The sequence below is a fragment of the Carassius auratus genome, chromosome 48, assembly GCF_003368295.1.
Source record: "Carassius auratus strain Wakin chromosome 48, ASM336829v1, whole genome shotgun sequence".
NCBI classification, from domain to species: Eukaryota; Metazoa; Chordata; class Actinopteri; order Cypriniformes; family Cyprinidae; genus Carassius; species Carassius auratus.
In genome coordinates, this window is record NC_039290.1 from 6,129,849 (window position 1) to 6,150,058 (window position 20,210).

At 37.6% G+C, this 20,210-nt stretch overlaps 2 protein-coding genes across 2 annotated transcripts; both read right to left on the reverse strand.

Moving 5' to 3' along the window:
* Positions 1 to 1,829: 1,829 nt before the first annotated feature.
* Positions 1,830 to 5,691, reverse strand: LOC113065293 (protein-glutamine gamma-glutamyltransferase K-like; the record flags this gene model as incomplete). Its single annotated transcript, XM_026236529.1, has 13 exons — positions 1,830 to 2,107; positions 2,310 to 2,446; positions 2,538 to 2,698; positions 2,861 to 3,145; positions 3,286 to 3,439; positions 3,530 to 3,722; positions 3,813 to 3,951; positions 4,039 to 4,216; positions 4,324 to 4,431; positions 4,626 to 4,744; positions 4,860 to 5,111; positions 5,242 to 5,433; positions 5,568 to 5,691. Coding segments are annotated over 13 exons (2,190 nt in total), but the record flags the coding sequence as incomplete, so codon positions are not given.
* A 7,723-nt stretch (positions 5,692 to 13,414) lies between these two features.
* Positions 13,415 to 17,300, reverse strand: LOC113065295 (protein-glutamine gamma-glutamyltransferase K-like). Its single transcript, XM_026236530.1, has 13 exons — positions 17,096 to 17,300; positions 16,770 to 16,961; positions 16,388 to 16,639; positions 16,155 to 16,273; positions 15,845 to 15,952; positions 15,543 to 15,720; positions 15,317 to 15,455; positions 15,034 to 15,226; positions 14,790 to 14,943; positions 14,364 to 14,648; positions 14,041 to 14,201; positions 13,813 to 13,949; positions 13,415 to 13,598 (listed from the first exon to the last, which is right to left on the reverse strand). Exons 1-13 carry the CDS (start codon positions 17,298 to 17,300, stop codon positions 13,451 to 13,453), a joined length of 2,271 nt encoding a protein of 756 aa, XP_026092315.1. The 3' UTR covers positions 13,415 to 13,450.
* Positions 17,301 to 20,210: the final 2,910 nt, after the last annotated feature.

Below are 20,210 nucleotides of genomic sequence, written 5' to 3' on the forward strand. Positions count from 1 at the left end.
ACCAGAATCCCCAAATCTGAGCCACACCTGAGCCTTATATAGCCCAGACAGCAACATGCAGTATCGGCCCACATCTGGCCCGCATGGATTGTACATGGGCCAGATGTGGGCCTGATCTGGGCCGAAACTGCTTGCTGTCTGGTTAATTGTTACAATAGGTACAGAGGAAGGAGATACATATCTCCTATGAATGCAATTTGAACTGTTCCCACTGATCTATATTATATTATTATATTATATCTTGTTTATCATGTGTCACATAGTATGCTGCCAGATCATAGCCTGATTTGGACCACATATCACTAGACTGATCTGGGCCACACTCCTCCCACCAACAATCGGTACTCATATTGTTTGCCTGATCCCCACTGTACCGTCATTGCCACACATGGCCCAGCTCTGGCTGAAAGGGTACATGCCATTGCCAACAGGAAGCTGGCAGTGCCCACTTGAGGCCACATTTGGGCCAAGTTTGTTTGCTGTACGCTGGATGCGCTCATGCATCCATATAATCCACATTTCAATGGTTTGAGTCTTACCTATCAGATAGGTCCTTCAAAGTATCTTGGAGAGGTGAGGTGTCCAAGTTTCAACATCTAACTACTGGGGTGCCTCAGGGCTCAGTTCTTGGACCTCTTCTCTTCTCTGTCTACATGGCATCATTAGGTTCTGTCATTCAGAAACATGACTTTTCATACCACTGCTATGCTGATGACACTCAACTCTACCTGTCATTCCATCCTGATGATGCGACGGTAGCTATTCGCATCTCAGCTTGTCTAAAAGAAATTTCTTCCTGGATGATGGACCATCACCTTCAACTCAACCTTGCCAAGACAGAACTGCTTGTGATTCCAGCAAACCCATCGTTCCATCACAATTTCACCATCAAGTTAGGCACTTCAACCATAACTCCTTCAAAAACTGCTAGAAGCCTTAGAGTTATGATTGATGATCAGCTGACTTTCTCAGACCACATTGCTAAAACTGTCCGATCCTGCAGATTTGCTTTATTCAAAATCAAGAAGATCAGACCCTTTCTTTTGGAGCATGCTGCACAACTCCTTGTTCAAGCTCTTGTTCGGTCCAGGCTGGACCATTGCAATGCCCTCTTGGCAGGTCTTCCAGCCAATTCTATCAAACCTTTACAATTAATTCAGAACGCGGCAGAGAGATTAATTTTTAATGAGCCAAAAAGAATACACATCACACCTCTGTTTATCAATTTGCACTGGCTTCCAATAGCTGCTCGCACAAAATTCAAGGCATTGATGTTTGCCTACAAAACTACCACTGGCTTTGCACCCATTTACCTAAATTTGTTACTTCAGACTTATAGTCCCTCTAGAAGCTTGCGTTCTGCAAGTGAACGTCGCTTGATTGTCTTAGACCTTTCCAACGATATATAGTTTGTCAAGATTAGATTAAATTTGATTGTAATATAGTATAGTCAACGTAGGTGTCCCGTATAGGGGACGGGGGTGACATTTAACAGGTTAAATGAAAAGATGAATAAAGCCTCATTTTAATAGATCCATCTCAATATCATAAACTGACACAGTTTAGAATGCTGGATTTTCTTTTTATATTTTATTTGAAGCTGAAGCTACACAGGACAGAGTAACCAACACCATGATAACATTACTCGAGTTTTCAAATGAGGAAAAACTGGTAAATTAATATTCAGAATTACATTTATAAGCTTCCAAACTCATAAAAGGCAATTTCAGAAAGACTACTAAAAAATCAGAAAAGATGAAAAGACAATATTGTCTTGCATAAAGCATTAGTGCAATTGTCCTACAACATGATTAAATGCATTGTGAGACATTTAAGGTTTACAACCTGAAAGTTAAGAGAAACTAACAGCTGTTATCTAACTCTGCAAATCAATTCTGTGTGAACGTTTTCTATTCAATGGAGCCATGACGTTTCTTCTGTTTTGGTTGTTTGATTGGTTTAACAATGCTGTTTGACAGCAATGTTGGAGAATCCATGAACCTGAGTGAGCTGAGGAGAGTCCAGTGAGACCAGAAGTTTCTGTGGGCCGTGACACGTGGGAATAAACTTCTCTGTCAGGCACACTGTGGCATTCCCTGCAATGTCACTGTGAAAGAAAGAAAGATGATTTTATATTGCTATATATATTTAATTTTTTATTATTATTAAATAATCATAAAAACTGTTTAGCAACAGATATTGAGTTTACCATTATGTTCAGCAATCATAATTTATATAATTCATTGAAAAGTAAATAGAATAATGCAAAAATTATTCATAATTTTTTGGAGCAATTAAATCAATTTTACCCATAGTTGACAACTCTTGCATGCTGCTGTCCAAGTCCCACAAAGCGGAATACAGAGTTCTTCAGGACACGAGGCAGTGGATTCTGGAAAGTGATTTTGACTGGCACTTCTTGACCCAAGACAGCACCACTTACAGGCTGAGAAGAAGCACATACAAGACACAATTTAACACTAAATAATTCCAACCAATCAAAAGATTCAACAGTTAAACTCTAACTTTAAACTCACAGCGACAACAAGATCTGGTGTGCGCAGTCTGAAGTTGTACTGGGTGGCCAGAACCTGCTTCGTCTGAGCCACGTGTCCAAAGAGGTTGAGCATCAGTGAGGTGTGATCCACCAGGTGTTCCTTATACTCGTCATAACTCAGGGTCCATTCCAGAGCTCTGCCTATTATAGCAAAAATGACAAATACTGAATGAATACTCATGCTTTCATTACAAGTCTCTTTACCCATAAGCTGCATAATGCCAACTGGGTGGTATCATGTATTGCAACTCTTTATCACTTCTCACATTCAGCTTTATCTTTGAACTCTTTATGATTTCTTACATTCAGAGGGCTTGAGCTCGATGCATGTCTGGTCTCTCTTCAGGAAGGTCTTCCTGACTCCGGTGTAGTACGTGGCTGCAGCCTGGCTGTAGAGGGTGACGCTACGAGGTGAGCTGCATTTGTTTTTAAGATTGATGTAAAGCAAGGCATCCTTGCCCACACATAGTCCATCCTCTTTCAGGCTGACTTCACAGACAACATCCTCAGGACAGGGCAGTGGGTATGTGCATCTTCTCAAGCCATGACGAAGAGCTGTTTCCAAAGCAGTGCTCTTCTCAGAAGAACCTGATCAATAAAAGATAGAGTAAAATGCACATATGATTGAATCCCAGGAGAGATACCAAACTTCATCATTTCTAGAAGCCATGGTTCAAAGTATTGAGGGCTGAAGCAGATGTTTTAAGTGAAATGCTTGTGGGTTTTACCATATGGGTGTTTGTAGAAATTTGTGATGTCTACACGTTGATCTGAGCCGACAGCCTTGGTACTGATGCAGTGACCTACTACATCCTTCTCAATATGAACAACACCAAAGGTCCCGTCACATCTCCGCTGCCAGTAAACCTTATCATTGTTCACCTAGAGACACGACAGGAATCAGAAGTCATATGTCATTATAATCGCTGTTTGTAAATTGTATGCAATGGTAAATTAAAGGAAATAACGCACTTCTGCGAAAAGGAAGGGCACATCATGCTTCAGGAAGACCTGCCCGCTGCGGATCGCAGCAACAGAGGTGGGACCGCAGCGGAAGAAGCCCTGGCTGGTCAGTTGAGGAGTGGAATCAACCACCTGCCAACCTCCAAAACCAGATGGCAGGTCTGGCCGAGTCATCCAGGCCTCATTCCACACATGGTAGTTCCTACATGGAAGAGAAGAAGAAAGATCTAGAAACACTTCTTGGACATTCAGAGGAACACTTGGTGACATTATAAATGGTAATGATGCTTACCAGATTGGATCACGGTTCATGTGATCGATCAGCTGAAATTTCTCATCCAAGTAGACATCAGTTGACAAATGAACATCAGTGTCATGAGCAGAACAGAAGTTTGAAACTGGACGAGCAGGAACACCCAAACACCTCAACACTACGAGAAAGAGAAGAACAACAAAATAATTACATCTGTAATCACTTTCTCAAAACTTCTTCTTGTCCAGTCTGCAGGAACTCTTACGTGTGTTGGTGACTCCAGCAAAGGCCAAGCTCTGTCCATACTTGACTGGCGTTCCTCCACATTTGTAGAACTGTTTCAGGATGGCACTGCTGCTGCACCAGGATGTAGGAGCAGTTCCATCTCCATAGCAGTGTGACCAGTTACCCACCAGCACACCACTGCCTTTGCTGGCAATAACCTGATAAGGAAATAGAAATACTGAATTAAAAAAAAGAACAAATCTGACTATTGTGTCGGGCTTTCCAAATGAAATCAGGTGTTGATAAGAAGGAAATGAAGACTCACCATGTCAGAAACCACTCTGGAAATGTTAATGGGGCTTCCCCACCCTGAGCAAGGTGTACAGCTCTTCTCCAACACATACATACACGCAGACAAGATTCCCTTCTCAAACTAAGAATCACAGAGGAAGAAAATTAGATATTGTGAAGCAACCCCTTCATGCTATATTGTGCACTTTTATATCTCAAGTATGGGAAGGTTAGGAAAAACTAGAAACCATAGCGGTGCCTTAAGTCTCTAACATATCATGAACATTTAGTTATTGTTGAACTTTCGTAATATATTAATGAAATCTTGGCTCTTACTTGACCAAAGTTCCATGTTTTGCAGCCAATCTGCTGCTTAGTTCCGTAGTAGATTCTGCCCATGTCATTCAGCACATACTCAGCTCTCTCCGCCTCATCACTCAGGTACACACAGTCATCTGATGAAGAGAAAAATGGACTTTAATCGGAAAAGCATTTGTTTTCTTTTCTCATTCTATTACATTTTCATATTTAGGTTTCAGTTGTAATATTAAAGTATAATCAAACACGTACCTTTACACCAGGGGTTGAACAGCATGTAAATGTCATTTTCAGGAACATAAGGTAAAGTGAATCTTCCTCCTGGACAGTGTGTCACGACACTGAGCTGGTATCGTCCAACACAAGCAGTCGGAACAGAGTTCACACACAGTTTGATTCGGTTTTGGGCTCGTTCCACAATCTTTGCCCCCCAGCAGTCTTTCTTGAATTCTTCCACAATTGGAACGATCACATAAGTGCCGTCCCGGATGGATGGGATATGACCTGTTAAAAATACAAAACAACAAGAGATTCCAGTGATGGTAGAAATGCTGGTTCAGCTCCTCACATGTTCCTCCTCTACATATGTAGATACAGTTTATTCTCTGTTGTCTTGGATCTTTTAGAAACTAACCTAGTTTGAGCTCCAGGTGAAGCTTGTCACAACTGGGATTGAAAGGACGGCACAGATCAACCCACATGTTGAAACTCTGTCCTCTGCGGACGATGAGATGGTCATCAAGGAAACAATGTGTGTGATGCTCCTGACGATTCAGTCCGGTCCTGCACTTGAGAAGGTCGACTTTACTCACCCGGAGGACAGCATCTGAGAAAACATAAAAGCAGAACACAGGTAACTGGTTATCAAACAAATAATTCATTGAGTTATTATGAGTTAGAATAACACATTTCCCATCATACACTGCAGGACAAAGATAAAGAAAATGTGAAGACTCTTACTCTCTGCTCCACAGACTTGCGTGCTTGTACAGTCATCCACATAATTCTTGACGACGACTTCCTTTGTGTCATAATCATGGCATTGAGCAACAAAACCGTAAGGATTAGCGTATGAAGTACCGCAAGGATAATCATATGAAGTAGCGCAAGGATAATCATGTGAAGTACCGCAAGGATAATCATATGAAGTAGCGCAAGGAGTAGCATATGGAGTAGTGCATGGGTTAACACAAGGGTTAACATATGGGTAGGCATAAGGGGTAGTGCATGGGTCAGTGCAAGGGTTAACATATGGGTAATGATAAGGGATAGTGCATGGGTTAACGCGAGGGTTGGTGTGAACCGTTGTGTAGTATGCTGGTTTCCTCCAGTTGTACTCCTGCAGTTTAATGGCTGGGAAACGGCCAACGCTGCAGAGGTTTTTGTATGGGTTGTATACAAAAGGCATGCTGGGCAAAAAAGAAAGAAATGAGAGTCATGAGTGTGATCTGTAATTGGTCAGTAGATGGTTAATAATTCATAAATTGGGTCTCTTTGTTCTTAGAAATCAGATCTCCAGTTTCTTTTTAAGCTGCAATTGCTAGACAGCAAAAACATATCCTTACATGAAACATTGGGCTGTTCCCAAAAATTTTGACTATATAAAGTTCATACCAGTATAATAGTTTTTAACCAACTCTCGATCCACAAAACAGCCTATGAAATCTAGATGTCAGCTTTCTAATAGAAATGAATAATTTAATAAAGTTTCAAACAATGTCTGAGATGATTACTTACATGGATGTTGTCCTTGTCTGTTCAAGAGAAACTGAACTGAAAACTGCTGCAGAAAGTGAACAGTAAGTCCTGCTTTAACCAGCTTGTGGCTCGTTCTGTAGTTTGTCTCTACAGCAGACGGGATATTTATACTACATCTCCATCTCCACCCCATCCACAGCTCATAGCTGAAGTGTGAATAGTTGTCCTCTTAAGAAAGCCATTAGAGGATTTTGAGTCATATTCATTTAATTGTTTCTTTTAGAGGATTAATGGGACAAGTTAACATCTTAGTTCTTTGTTCTAAACATTCATTTTAGACTAACATCTATACCAGAGAATAGAATTCATTAAAATCAGCGTGACACTGCCTATGCTGGATACACCAAGATATTGACAACAGAAATAAAACGTATATATTATATATAAACTTTATTTTAAACTTATATTAATGTGTATGTTGAATTGTACTTATTGCAGTATACATTAACATTCTCTCAGACACCTAGATATCAGAAACATTCTATAAGCAACGTGTCTATATATTTCATAAAGACCCTGTTTGTTAATCTTTTTATATTAAGAAAGCAGCACAATGATTTGTGCATTTGTTGCAAAGGAGAAAAAAATATTTGTACATACATTTGAAGAAATTAAGCTCTCTTCAACAAAGAGATTAGAGAAGATTTTAAGGCCAAATTTGCTCTGATACATACAGTAATAGTGCATTATTAAATTAAATTAAATTGCAGTATTGATATGAGTCCATTACTGTTAATTCTACATTTATTCTCATGATTGTCAGAACAAAGGATGACTCTTTGATATATGACTGTTAGTCAGTTATTAAATACAATGACTCGTAAAATTGGAAAGCAGAGAAAATGAGTATGAAAATTCTCATGCTAGAGAATTTATTAAAAAAAATGACCTGTTTAATTTTCATGTTCATCTTTAATTAAATTTCTCCTTTTCCCTGACAGAATATAAAATGCTGCTTCAGGCCCTGTGAATAAAACAGCGTCCCCATGCAGTGATGTTGGAAGATGTGTCTATCTGACAAGAGCAAGTGGAAGTAAGGAATCTGATTTCATAACTTCAAATCAGTATGCACCTTTGGATTTATCAACTATGTTATAAAAGGCATTTTCAAATAGGTCATGATTTTTTTTCTGAGACGATATAATTGTTCATTATCCCCAACCTGAACCTTATCCTCCACCCAGAAGGCGTATGAGAAAATAAGTAAAAAAAGCCTTTAATATGACCAATTAAATTAAAATGACCCAAATACATCCATAAATCAACTGTTCAGCACATAATTAAAAGTGTGTCTAGTAATTATGTTTAAACTTGACAGAAAACAATGAAAAGGACAATATTCATTTATTCAGTATTCATTCAGTTCGTCTGACCATCCATCCATCCATCATTCTTTCAACCATCCATCCATCCATCATCCTGTCCTTTCATTCATCCATCCATATTTCATTCCTTCATTCCTTCTATCCATTAATCCAAATCGAAATCAATCCATCAAAATGGATTTACTTAAAATGACGTTGTGTTTATCACACCATAATAATTTAGTTTAGTCAGTGAAATCAGTGCAATATGTGAAGGTGTGACACAGTTGATGAAAATTTTGTAGATGCAAAACTCTCAAGAAGTGCTCAATGAGCTTTCAGCACTGGACTTTTGAAAAACAGGGTTGCTCTGATACCGCTGTTTACTGTAAATTTATAATCTCCAAAATAATATGTATTATGTATTACAGACCAGCGAGTGTGATTTCACCAAGTACAACATGTTCCTGGAACAAAATTCCAATCAACCAATCAGAATTGAGATGCACACTGATTTTAGGAAAACATTATGGGTAGGGTTAAGTTTAGGGGTAGGGATTGGGGTTTTTTTCATCAAATGGTGTTGATCCAGGAATATGTATTACCTGGCAAAATCACAATGACCTTTACAGACCATTATTATAATGCTCTAGTCAGTCTTACCCATAATTAATCTGACATGCTGCAGACCAAGTCCATCAATACAGAAATATCCAAGACAGTAGGAACCACACATGAACTGTTGATGGTCACTGGATTTGTCTTGGAAAAGAAAAACATTTACTTAGCTACATCACAGAAACTACTAGACTTTTCATGTCATCTCAGAGACTGAAATCACTGTTGTGGGGAGTTAAATACTTAAAGTTTCTATCTTTCAATTTCAGGCTTCTTTAGTGCAGTTGGTTATCGTGTGAATTATTATTATTATTATTATTTTATTTACTACACTTTTTTTATGAATATTCATTGGCAGACAGTTTAATTCTTTCAATAACAATCTCTTTAAGAGTTCTCTCTTTAAAAAGCTGCATGCATGTACAGACAGACATAAAAGTGTTCTCTATATTATTCAAATTCATCATATTATTCAAGTTTATTTTATTTCACTTCCTTTAAAATGTAATTTTACATGAAATTATGCAAAATGTGTAAGTGTTTTGCATATTACACAAAACAACGCCAGTGACAAAACAGTGTCCTTTTTTTCTCATTTTTGTGTAATAATATGGCATAAATACCTGCTTTTACATTTTTATAAGACGCACAAGAGCAAAAAATAAAAATAAATAAATAAATAGTTTCTTTATTTGGCTGATCAATTTGAGCTGATTTGTCACATGAACTGTAATTCAGTCTGGTCAAGTACTATTTGTTGCAAACATTACATTTTACATTATTGCAATAAATCACTCAAGTCTTTGCGTTTTAACATTTCAAAATTCCCACCAAAAAAAGTAAATTTATACTTAAACATCTTAACCGACATGTTAGACATCTTAACTGACATCTTAACCAACATCTTAACTGCCGTCAAAAATTGGCCAGATGAAGGCATCTCAGGAGACAGGAATTGTAGCTTACACTGAATTCAGACGTGCCTTAATGCCTTTCTACCCTTGAATTTGTCCTCCGAAGGCAGCATTTTCAGTTTTCGGATGCAGTCTTTAATGTCTCGGTTAACTAATGACCCGATATAGTCCGGCTATGTGTAACCCACTTCTATCCCAATAAACTTGAATTTTGTTTCATGTACTTTTTTTTTTGGCAAAATAACTTGTGAGATGTATTATATTCCATCTTTCCATATACTGGTATATATATTTGACATGTTCAATACGTAGCCTGTGGGTGATTCTATAATTGGAGATACATTTGACAAAGTTCATTTAAGTAATTCAACTCAGATTGTGAAGCTTGTGTATTAAATAAATTAATTGCACACAGACTGAAGTATAAGTCTTTGGTTCTTTTAATTGTGATGATTTTGGCTCACAGTTAACAAAAACCCACCAATTCACTATCTCAACCAATTACATGTAGAATACTTCATAAGACCAAAAAAAAAAAAGTATGTCCATTTACTTAACATGTACTCATTACTTGGTAGAGGCTCCTTTTGCTTTAATTACTGCCTCAATTCTGCGTGGCATGGAGGGGATCAGTTTATGGCACTGCTGAGGTGGTATGGAAACCCAGGTTTCTTTGACAGTGGCCTCCAGCTTATCTGCATTTTGTGGTCTCTTTTATCTCTATTTCCTCTTGACAATACTCCATAGATTCTCTCTGGGGTTCAGATCTGGTGAGTTTGCTGGTTAGTCAAGCACACCTACACCATGGTCATCTAACCAACCTTTAGTGATTTTGGCAGTGTGGGGGAGGTGCCAAATCCTGCTGGAAAATGAAATCAGCATCTTCAAAAAGCTGGTCAGCAGAAGCAAGCATGAATTGCTCCAACATTTTTTGGTAAATGGGTGCAGTGACTTTAGTTAAAAAAAAACCCATAATGGACCAAACACCAGCAGATGACATTGCACCCAAAATCATCACAGACTGTGAAAACTTAACACTGGACTTCAAGCAACTTGCCACCCTTCCTCCAGACTGAAGGACCTTGGTTTCCAAATGAAATACAAAACTTGCTCTCATCTGAAGAAAGGACTTTGGACCACTGGGCAACAGTCCAGTTCTTTTTTCTACTTAGCATAGGGAAGACGCCTCTGGCATTGTCTGTGGTTCAGCAAAATCCATGACACCTCTGTGTGTAGTGGCTCTTGATGCCTTGCCCCCAGCCTCAGTCCTTTCTTTGTGAAGTTGACTCAGATTCTTGAATCGATGTTTGCTTGACAGTCCTCATAAGGCTGCAGTTCTCTCTGTTGGTTGTACATCTTTTCCTTCCACACGTTTTCCTTCCACTCAACTTTCTGTTAACATGCTTGGATACAGCACTCGGTGAAAAGCCAGCTTCTTTCTCAATGAATGTTTGTGGCTTACCCTCCTTGTGAAGGGTGTCAATAATTGTCTTCTGGACAACTGTCAGATCAGCAGTCTTCCCCATGAATGTGTAGCCTAGTGAACCAAACTGAGAGATCATTTTGAAGGCTCGGGAAACCTTTTGTTTTGAGTTGATTAGTTGATTTGGCATGTCACCATATTCTAATTTGTTGAAATATTGAATTGGTGGGTTTTTGTTAAATGTGAACCAAAATCATCACAATTAAAAGAACCAAAGACTTAAACTACTTCAGTCTGTGTGCACTGAATTTATTTAATACATTTGAGTTGAATTACTGAAATAAATGAACTTTTCCATGACATTCTAAGTTGTTGCGAACACACCTGTAATAACTCATGGGATCCTGATAATATTTCATGGCCATTTGATATTAATTTGAGGGAATGTCATATTAACTCTTGGGAATGTGATATTATGTTGTGGCCTCAAGATCATTTTGTTAAGGAAGGACAACCTTATGTTGTGGCTGCAACTTCTTATGTTGAGGGAATTATATATTTTTCTAGTGGCCATTAGTTTAATGCGTAAACAAACCTGCATGACCATAGAAACCCGGGATTATCAAAAATAGATCAAACTATTTAATTTAATATTTGTATATGATTATTATTATTACATTAACTTATTAGGGCTATATTTTTATATTTATTGTTGTATATAATTTCTCAATGAAATACTATAGCATTTATAATTATGGTCCATTAATTAGCCGAAATAAAATGAAATGTATGTTAAATTTAAAATGCAATCTAGCAAAAATTCTAGTCAGCATAATCAAAGCTTTATTGGCATGCCGAACATTTACAGTAGGCTATTATTTAAAAAAGTATTCAGAATGTTAGGTAAAGAGATTGAAATGAAGGGGGAAAATTAATTAAAACAAATTAAAAAATATTACCAATAATAATAGGCTAATGATAATAATTAAAATATTATGGGGAAAAGATTATTCACTGAGTTACAGTTCATTTTAATGACTCGTTTGTAAATGAAGATCAGCGCAGACTGCACACCTTGTTTGTTATCTTTATTTTATAAATGCACAAATGCACAAAGTTTTGCTGTTATTATATCTGTATACAAAAAAAGGTAGACCCCTCACAGATTCCACTGATGTATTGCTCTTATCTGTACGATCAAAACTGAAAGTGTAATTTAAGTTCTTTTCGGGGTTGTCAGGAGAAAATGACTCATAACGCGTATACGCGTTAATTGACTCCAGAGGGTTAATGAACTGACAAGACTGTAGGATGGATAAAAAGGTTTTCTTGTAGTCCTATTTTATATTATGCACTTTATGTAACATTTATTCATGATAAATTTGAATGCTGATTATCGCATTTAGTCTGATAGCCAAGGACTATGGTTAATATAATAATTTAATAATGTCATAATTTCCATAATAAATAATATAATACTTTCTAACTTGCTATGATAATGCATGTTTGTTTACATTTAATTCCTGGCCATGAGAAAAATATGTATTAGTTCCCTCAACATAAGAAGACATAATATCACGTTCCCACAAGTTAATATGACGTTCCCTCAAATTAATATATCGTGGTCATGACATATCAGGATCCCATGAGTTATTATGTTGTGGCTAAAACAAAACTAAGTGAAGTGACCATGTCTCCTTAAGGGCACCATAGAAGGAAGATGCAGGGAACAGGGATTGTAATTTTGCAGTAACTGATGTTGTAGCTGCAAACAAGTGTTTGTGCTTTTTTCTACATATATCTATTAAAATACTGATATTCTGGTCTATTCTGGGACGAATTTACGTTTTATCAAAAGTTGGGAGGACATGTCCCCCATGTATTCTGCGCTCATGCATCCATATAACCCCTCACCCTAAATCCAGTATTGAAGTTTTTTAATTTTATTATTATTATTATTATTTTTTTTTACTATATTTCGCCTATAGTAAACAGTAACAGTGCCTGCTTTTAAGTTTTTCATCTTAAGCATCTCTGGTCTTAAAATGACCTGTTTACTAAGGCATTGTGTATTTTTCTTTATCACTGTCCCAGTAACTAGCCCAAATAACAAGTAAAATAAGTACAAAAAATGCAGTACAAAAACTGGAAAATTTCATTATATTTGTTTAACTTATTTTTCTGTTAATGCCAGCAGCAACTGGGACACTGATAGAGATTGCGATCGACAGGTTGGGGATCACTGGTCTATATTAATATTCTGAGGTTTTAGAAACAAGCAGTCTGCAAAAGTTTGGATAAATGAGTATATAAAATTCTCTGTTATGGAAAGTATATGAAACAAGAATGTATGACTAATTTTAAATGACAAGAGGAATAAAGCCTCATTTTAATAGATCCCTCTATATCACAAACTGACAGTTTAGTATGCTGGATTTTTTATTTTGTTTTTTTTTTATTTGAAGCTGAAGCTACATAGGACAGAGTAACCAACACCATGATACAATTACTTGAGCTTTCAAATGAGGAAAAACTGGTAAATTAATATTCAGAATCACAATTATAAGCTTTCAAACTCATAAAAGGCAATTTCAGAAAGACTACTAAACAAATCAGAAAAGATGAAAAGACAACATTGTCTTGCATAAAGCATTAGTGCAATTGTCCTACATCATGATTAAATGCATTGTGAGAAGTTTAAGGTTTACAACCTGAAAGTTAAGAGAAACTAACAGCTGTTATCTAACTCTGCAAATCAATTCAGTGTGAAACGTTTTCTATTCAGTGGAGCCATGACGTTTCTTCTGTTTTGGTTGTTTGATTGGTTTAACAATGCTGTTTGACAGCAATGTTGGAGAATCCATGAACCTGAGTGAGCTGAGGAGAGTCCAGTGAGACCAGAAGTTTCTGTGGACCGTGACACGTGGGAATAAACTTCTCTGTCAGGCACACTGTGGCATTCCCTGCAATGTCACTGTGAAAGAAAGAAAAAAAGAAAGAAAGATGTTTTATAATACTATGTATATTGTAAAAAAAAAATTATTTCATTAAATAATTAGATGAAATGTTTATCAACAGATATAGAGTTTGCCATTATTTTCAGCAATCATAATTTATATTAATTGCAAATTAAATCTAATAATGCAAAAATATTTCAATATATTATTGAGCAATTAAATCAATTTTACCCATAGTTGACAACTCTTGCATGCTGCTGTCCAAGTCCCACAAAGCGGAATACAGAGTTCTTCAGGACACGAGGCAGTGGATTCTGGAAAGTGATTTTGACTGGCACTTCTTGACCCAAGACCGCATCACTTACAGGCTGAGAAGAAGCACATACAAGACACAATTTAACACTAAATAATTCCAACCAATCAAAAGATTCAACAGTTAAACTCTAACTTTAAACTCACAGCGACAACAAGATCTGGTGTGCGCAGTCTGAAGTTGTACTGGGTGGCCAGAACCTGCTTCGTCTGAGCCACGTGTCCAAAGAGGTTGAGCATCAGTGAGGTGTGATCCACCAGGTGTTCCTTATACTCGTCATAACTCAGGGTCCATTCCAGAGCTCTGCCTATTATAGCAAAAATGACAAATACTGAATGAATACTCATGCTTTCATTACAAGTCTCTTTACCCATAAGCTGCATAATGCCAACTGGGTGGTATCATGTATTGCAACTCTTTATCACTTCTCACATTCAGCTTTATCTTTGAACTCTTTATGATTTCTTACATTCAGAGGGCTTGAGCTCGATGCATGTCTGGTCTCTCTTCAGGAAGGTCTTCCTGACTCCGGTGTAGTACGTGGCTGCAGCCTGGCTGTAGAGGGTGACGCTACGAGGTGAGCTGCATTTGTTTTTAAGATTGATGTAAAGCAAGGCATCCTTGCCCACACATAGTCCATCCTCTTTCAGGCTGACTTCACAGACAACATCCTCAGGACAGGGCAGTGGGTATGTGCATCTTCTCAAGCCATGACGAAGAGCTGTTTCCAAAGCAGTGCTCTTCTCAGAAGAACCTGATCAATAAAAGAAAGAGTAAAACGCACATATGATTGAATCCCAGGAGAGATACCAAACTTCATCATTTCTAGAAGCCATGGTTCAAAGTATTAAGGGGCTAAAGCAGATGTTTTAAGTGAAATGCTTGTGGGTTTTACCATATGGGTGTTTGTAGAAATTTGTGATGTCTACACGTTGATCTGAGCCGACAGCCTTGGTACTGATGCAATGACCTACTACATCCTTCTCAATATGAACAACACCAAAGGTCCCGTCACATCTCCGCTGCCAGTAAACCTTATCATTGTTCACCTAGAGACACGACAGGAATCAGAAGTCATATGTCATTATAATCGCTGTTTGTAAATTGTATGCAATGGTAAATTAAAGGAAATAACGCACTTCTGCGAAAAGGAAGGGCACATCATGCTTCAGGAAGACCTGCCCGCTGCGGATCGCAGCAACAGAGGTGGGACCGCAGCGGAAGAAGCCCTGGCTGGTCAGTTGAGGAGTGGAATCAACCACCTGCCAACCTCCAAAACCAGATGGCAGGTCTGGCCGAGTCATCCAGGCCTCATTCCACACATGGTAGTTCCTACATGGAAGAGAAGAAGAAAGATCTAGAAACACTTCATGGACATTCAGAGGAACTCTTGGTGACATTATAAATGGTAATGATACTTACCAGATTGGATCACGGTTCATGTGATCGATCAGCTGAAATTTCTCATCCAAGTAGACATCAGTTGACAAATGAACATCAGTGTCATGAGCAGAACAGAAGTTTGAAACTGGACGAGCAGGAACACCCAAACACCTCAACACTACGAGAAAGAGAAGAACAACAAAATAATTACATCTGTAATCACTTTCTCAAAACTTCTTCTTGTCCAGTCTGCAGGAACTCTTACGTGTGTTGGTGACTCCAGCAAAGGCCAAGCTCTGTCCATACTTGACTGGCGTTCCTCCACATTTGTAGAACTGTTTCAGGATGGCACTGCTGCTGCACCAGGATGTAGGAGCAGTTCCATCTCCATAGCAGTGTGACCAGTTACCCACCAGCACACCACTGCCTTTGCTGGCAATAACCTGTTAAGGAAATACAACTGAAAATATTATAGAAATACTGAATTAAATAAAAGAACAAATCTGACTACTGTGTCAGGCTTTCCAAATGAAATCAGGTGTTGATAAGAAGGAAATGAAGACTCACCATGTCAGAAACCACTCTGGAAATGTTAATGGGGCTTCCCCACCCTGAGCAAGGTGTACAGCTCTTCTCCAACACATACATACACGCAGACAAGATTCCCTTCTCAAACTAAGAATCACAGATCACAGAGGAAGAAAATTAGATATTGTGAAGCAACCCCTTCATGCTATATTGTGCACTTTTATATCTCAAGTATGGGAAGGTCAGGAAAAAACTAGAAACCAATAGTGGTGCCTTAGTCTTTAACATATCATGAACATTTAGATAACTTTGAACTTTCGTAATATATTAATGAAATGTTGGCTCTTACTTGACCAAAGTTCCATGTTTTGCAGCCAATCTGCTGCTTAGTTCCGTAGTAGATTCTGCCCATGTCATTCAGCACATACTCAGCTCTCTCCGCCTCATCACTCAGGTACACACAGTCATCTGAGAAGAGAACGATGGACTTTAAATGGAAAAGCATTTGTTTTCTTTCCTCATTCTATTACATTTTCATATTTAGGTTTCAGTTGTAATATTAAAGTATAATCAAACACGTACCTTTACACCAGGGGTTGAACAGCATGTAAATGTCATTTTCAGGAACATAAGGTAAAGTGAATCTTCCTCCTGGACAGTGTGTCACGACACTGAGCTGGTATCGTCCAACACAAGCAGTCGGAACAGAGTGCACACACAGTTTGATTCGGTTTTGGGCTCGTTCCACAATCTTTGCCCCCCAGCAGTCTTTCTTGAACTCTTCCACAATTGGAACGATCACATAAGTGCCGTCCCGGATGGATGGGATATGACCTGTTAAACATACAAAACAACAAGAGATTCCAGTGATGCTAGAAATGCTGGTTCAGCTCCTCACATGTTCCTCCTCTACATATGTAGATACAGTATATTCTCTGTTGTCTTGGATCTTTTAGAAACTAACCTAGTTTGAGCTCCAGGTGAAGCTTGTCACAACTGGGATTGAAAGGACGGCACAGATCAACCCACATGTTGAAACTCTGTCCTCTGCGGACGATGAGATGGTCATCAAGGAAACAATGTGTGTGATGCTCCTGACGATTCAGTCCGGTCCTGCACTTGAGAAGGTCGACTTTACTCACCCGGAGGACAGCATCTGAGAAAACATAAAAGCAGGGAACAGGTAATTCATTATCAAAAAGACAATTAATTTAGTTATTATGAGTAAGAATAACACATTTCCCATCATACACTGCAGGACAAAGATAAAGAAAATGTGAAGACTCTTACTCTCTGCTCCACAGACTTGCGTGCTTGTACAGTCATCCACATAATTCTTGACGACGACTTCCTTTGTGTCATAATCATGGCATTGAGCAACAAAACCGCAAGGATTAGCGTATGAAGTACCGCAAGGATAATCATATGAAGTACCCCAAGGATAATCATATGAAGTACCCCAAGGATAATCATATGAAGTACCCAGGATAATCATATGAAGTTAGCGCAAGGAGTAGCATATGGAGTAGTGCATGGGTTAACACAAGGGTTAACATATGGGTAGGCATAAGGGGTAGTGCAAGGGTTAACATAAGGGTAATGATAAGCGATAGTGCTTGGGTTAACGCGAGGGTTGGTGTGAACCGGTGTGTAGTATGCTGGTTTCCTCCAGTTGTACTCCTGCAGTTTAATGGCTGGGAAACGGCCAACGCTGCAGAGGTTTTTGTATGGGTTGTATACAAAAGGCATGCTGGGCAAAAAAGAAAGAAATGAGAGTCATGAGTGTGATCTATAATTGGTCAGTAGATAGTTAATAATTCATAAATTAGGTCTCTTTGTTCTTAGAAATCAGATCTCCAGTTTCTTTTCAATTTTAACTATATAAATTTCATACCAGTACAATAGTTTTTAACCAACTCTCGATCCACAAAACTATGAATTCTAGATGTCAGCTTTCTAATAGAAATGAATAATTTAATAAAGTTTCAAACAATGTCTGAGATGATTACTTACATGGATGTTGTCCTTGTCTGTTCAAGAGAAACTGAACTGGAAAACTGCTGCAGAAAGTGAACAGTAAGTCCTGCTTTAACCAGCTTGTGGCTCGTTCTGTAGTTTGTCTCTACAGCAGACGGGATATTTATACTACATCTCCATCTCCACCCCATCCACAGCTCATAGCTGAAGTGTGAATAGTTGTTAAGAAAGGGATTAAAGGATTTTGAGTCACACGTTAATTGGAATGGCCTCTTTGAGAGTATGAATGGGTCAAATTAACATTTAAGTTTAATTAATCTGATCCTTTGAACATCAGAGTAATTTTCTAGTAGTTTCCCAGACTTTTGCCTTATTTACAACAGACTCTATCAACACTAATAAAACATATTGTTTGATTACTATTGTCTATGTGTGTGTGTGTGTGTATATATTATAGATAGATAGATAGATAGATAGATAGATAGATATTCTCAATTGTATTCATTCTTGCAGTATGTCTTGAATTGTTGTAGTTTTATTATTAGAATTGTTAATTGTAAAATAAACGTGTATATATATGTTGCATAATTACAGTATAAATTTTTTTTTTGTTGACCCTGTTTTTTTATCTTGTTATATCGAGAGAGCAGGGAGTAGTACAATGGCTTGTGGATTTTATGTAATGCAGAAAATCTTATTTATTTGCAATATTAGCTCTGATACATATAGTACATGGTTATATTGACTTAAATAGCAGTATAGTTAAGTCTACATTTGGTCTGTCAGAACAAGGATGACTCTTTGATATATGACTGTTAGACAGTTATTAAATAGAATGACTCGTAAAATTGAAAAGCAGAGAAAGCAGAGTACAGAAATTTACATTTCCTTCATTTCTTTTTTCCTTTTCCCTGACAGAAGATAAAATGTTGCATCAGGCCCTGTGAATAAAACAGCGTCCCCATGCAGTGATGTTGGAAGAGATGACAAGAGCAAGTAAGGAATATGATGTCTATATAATGGTATATAATTGGATTGGATTTATCAGCTATATTATAGAAGGCATTGTCAAGCATGTCATGATTTTTTGAATGCATTATTATTATTATTTATTTGTTTTGGATAACAGAATTGCTGATCATCCCTGACCTGAACCTCATGCTCCACCCAGAAGGCGTATGAGAAAATAAGGAGAAATAGCCTATAATAGGACCAATTAAATCAAAATGACCCAAAATCATCCGTCATCAGTCCAGTCATTAGTCCTGCACATTTTTTTTCAACAATGGCTCTACAAGGGCTTTAGCAAATTGATATGACATAACTATAGTGTGTTTAGTCATTCTGGTCTGACTAGACAGAAAACACTGAAAGTGCTATCTAGACACAGTCTCTTTCTCTGAGATTCAGTACAATTCTCTGAATGCATTTCATTCACCTGGATAACTGGATGGACATATCAACATGATGTCAGACATAAAGTCATGAATCATGCACACCCAAGGTGGTGATCTTACCTGTCAACATTTCCGTTTTTCCCGGGAGTCTCCCGTTTTTCACACCCATCTCCTCCCCTCCTCCCATTTTGTTATTTCTCCCAGGAAACTCCTACAATTTTTATGGACCAAATCTTATTATATTAATAATCACATCAATATATTATTCCAAGGATGTCTAGTTGCCAAATCCTGTATGAAATGCATACATCATACATTTGTGCCTTTAACCTGGCAACCTACCACCAGGAATGGGTAGTATTTCAGATATATTTAAAATATGTATTTGAAATACAAAATAATGATATTTTGTATTATAAAACCTTCTAATGCAATTTGAGTTTAAGTTTAGTATTTTTGTATTTTCAGTCAGCTTGTCAGATTTTCTGTATCAACTGCTGTTCAGTCCCTCAAACTCAACTGTCAGCTGAAGATATCAGAGAACATAGCTCCATCCAGCATTGCTGTAAATATTCTATTCCTACATGGAAATATGGAATGGGGCTGGGGCTCAATTTGGAGACAGCCTTTCACCTTTCACTTTGATGACACATTTTATCTCCAGCCGGGTGTATGTCCAGCTAGTGCAACCGGCCCTAGGGAAACAAGTGTTTTTTCACATCTTGCTTTAATAAAACTACAGCAGCAAATCTGCACTGGCTGAATGTTAGGCATATTTAGCAGCTTCTACAGTTAAATATAAAACTTAAAAAAAAAAAAATGTATAAAATAAATCAAAAAATGTTTCAAAATATTTTAATATCATTAATAATTAACTTAATTAATTTGTAGTTAACTAGTATTAAAACAATTGTCTAGGGTTATTTCTTTTTTAAATGACATGAGAATTTGTGACATCCTGCACTTGCTATACTTTATACTTCAGTACAGTAAAAGTAGTAAAACTATTTTATTATAGTCATTTGATAAAA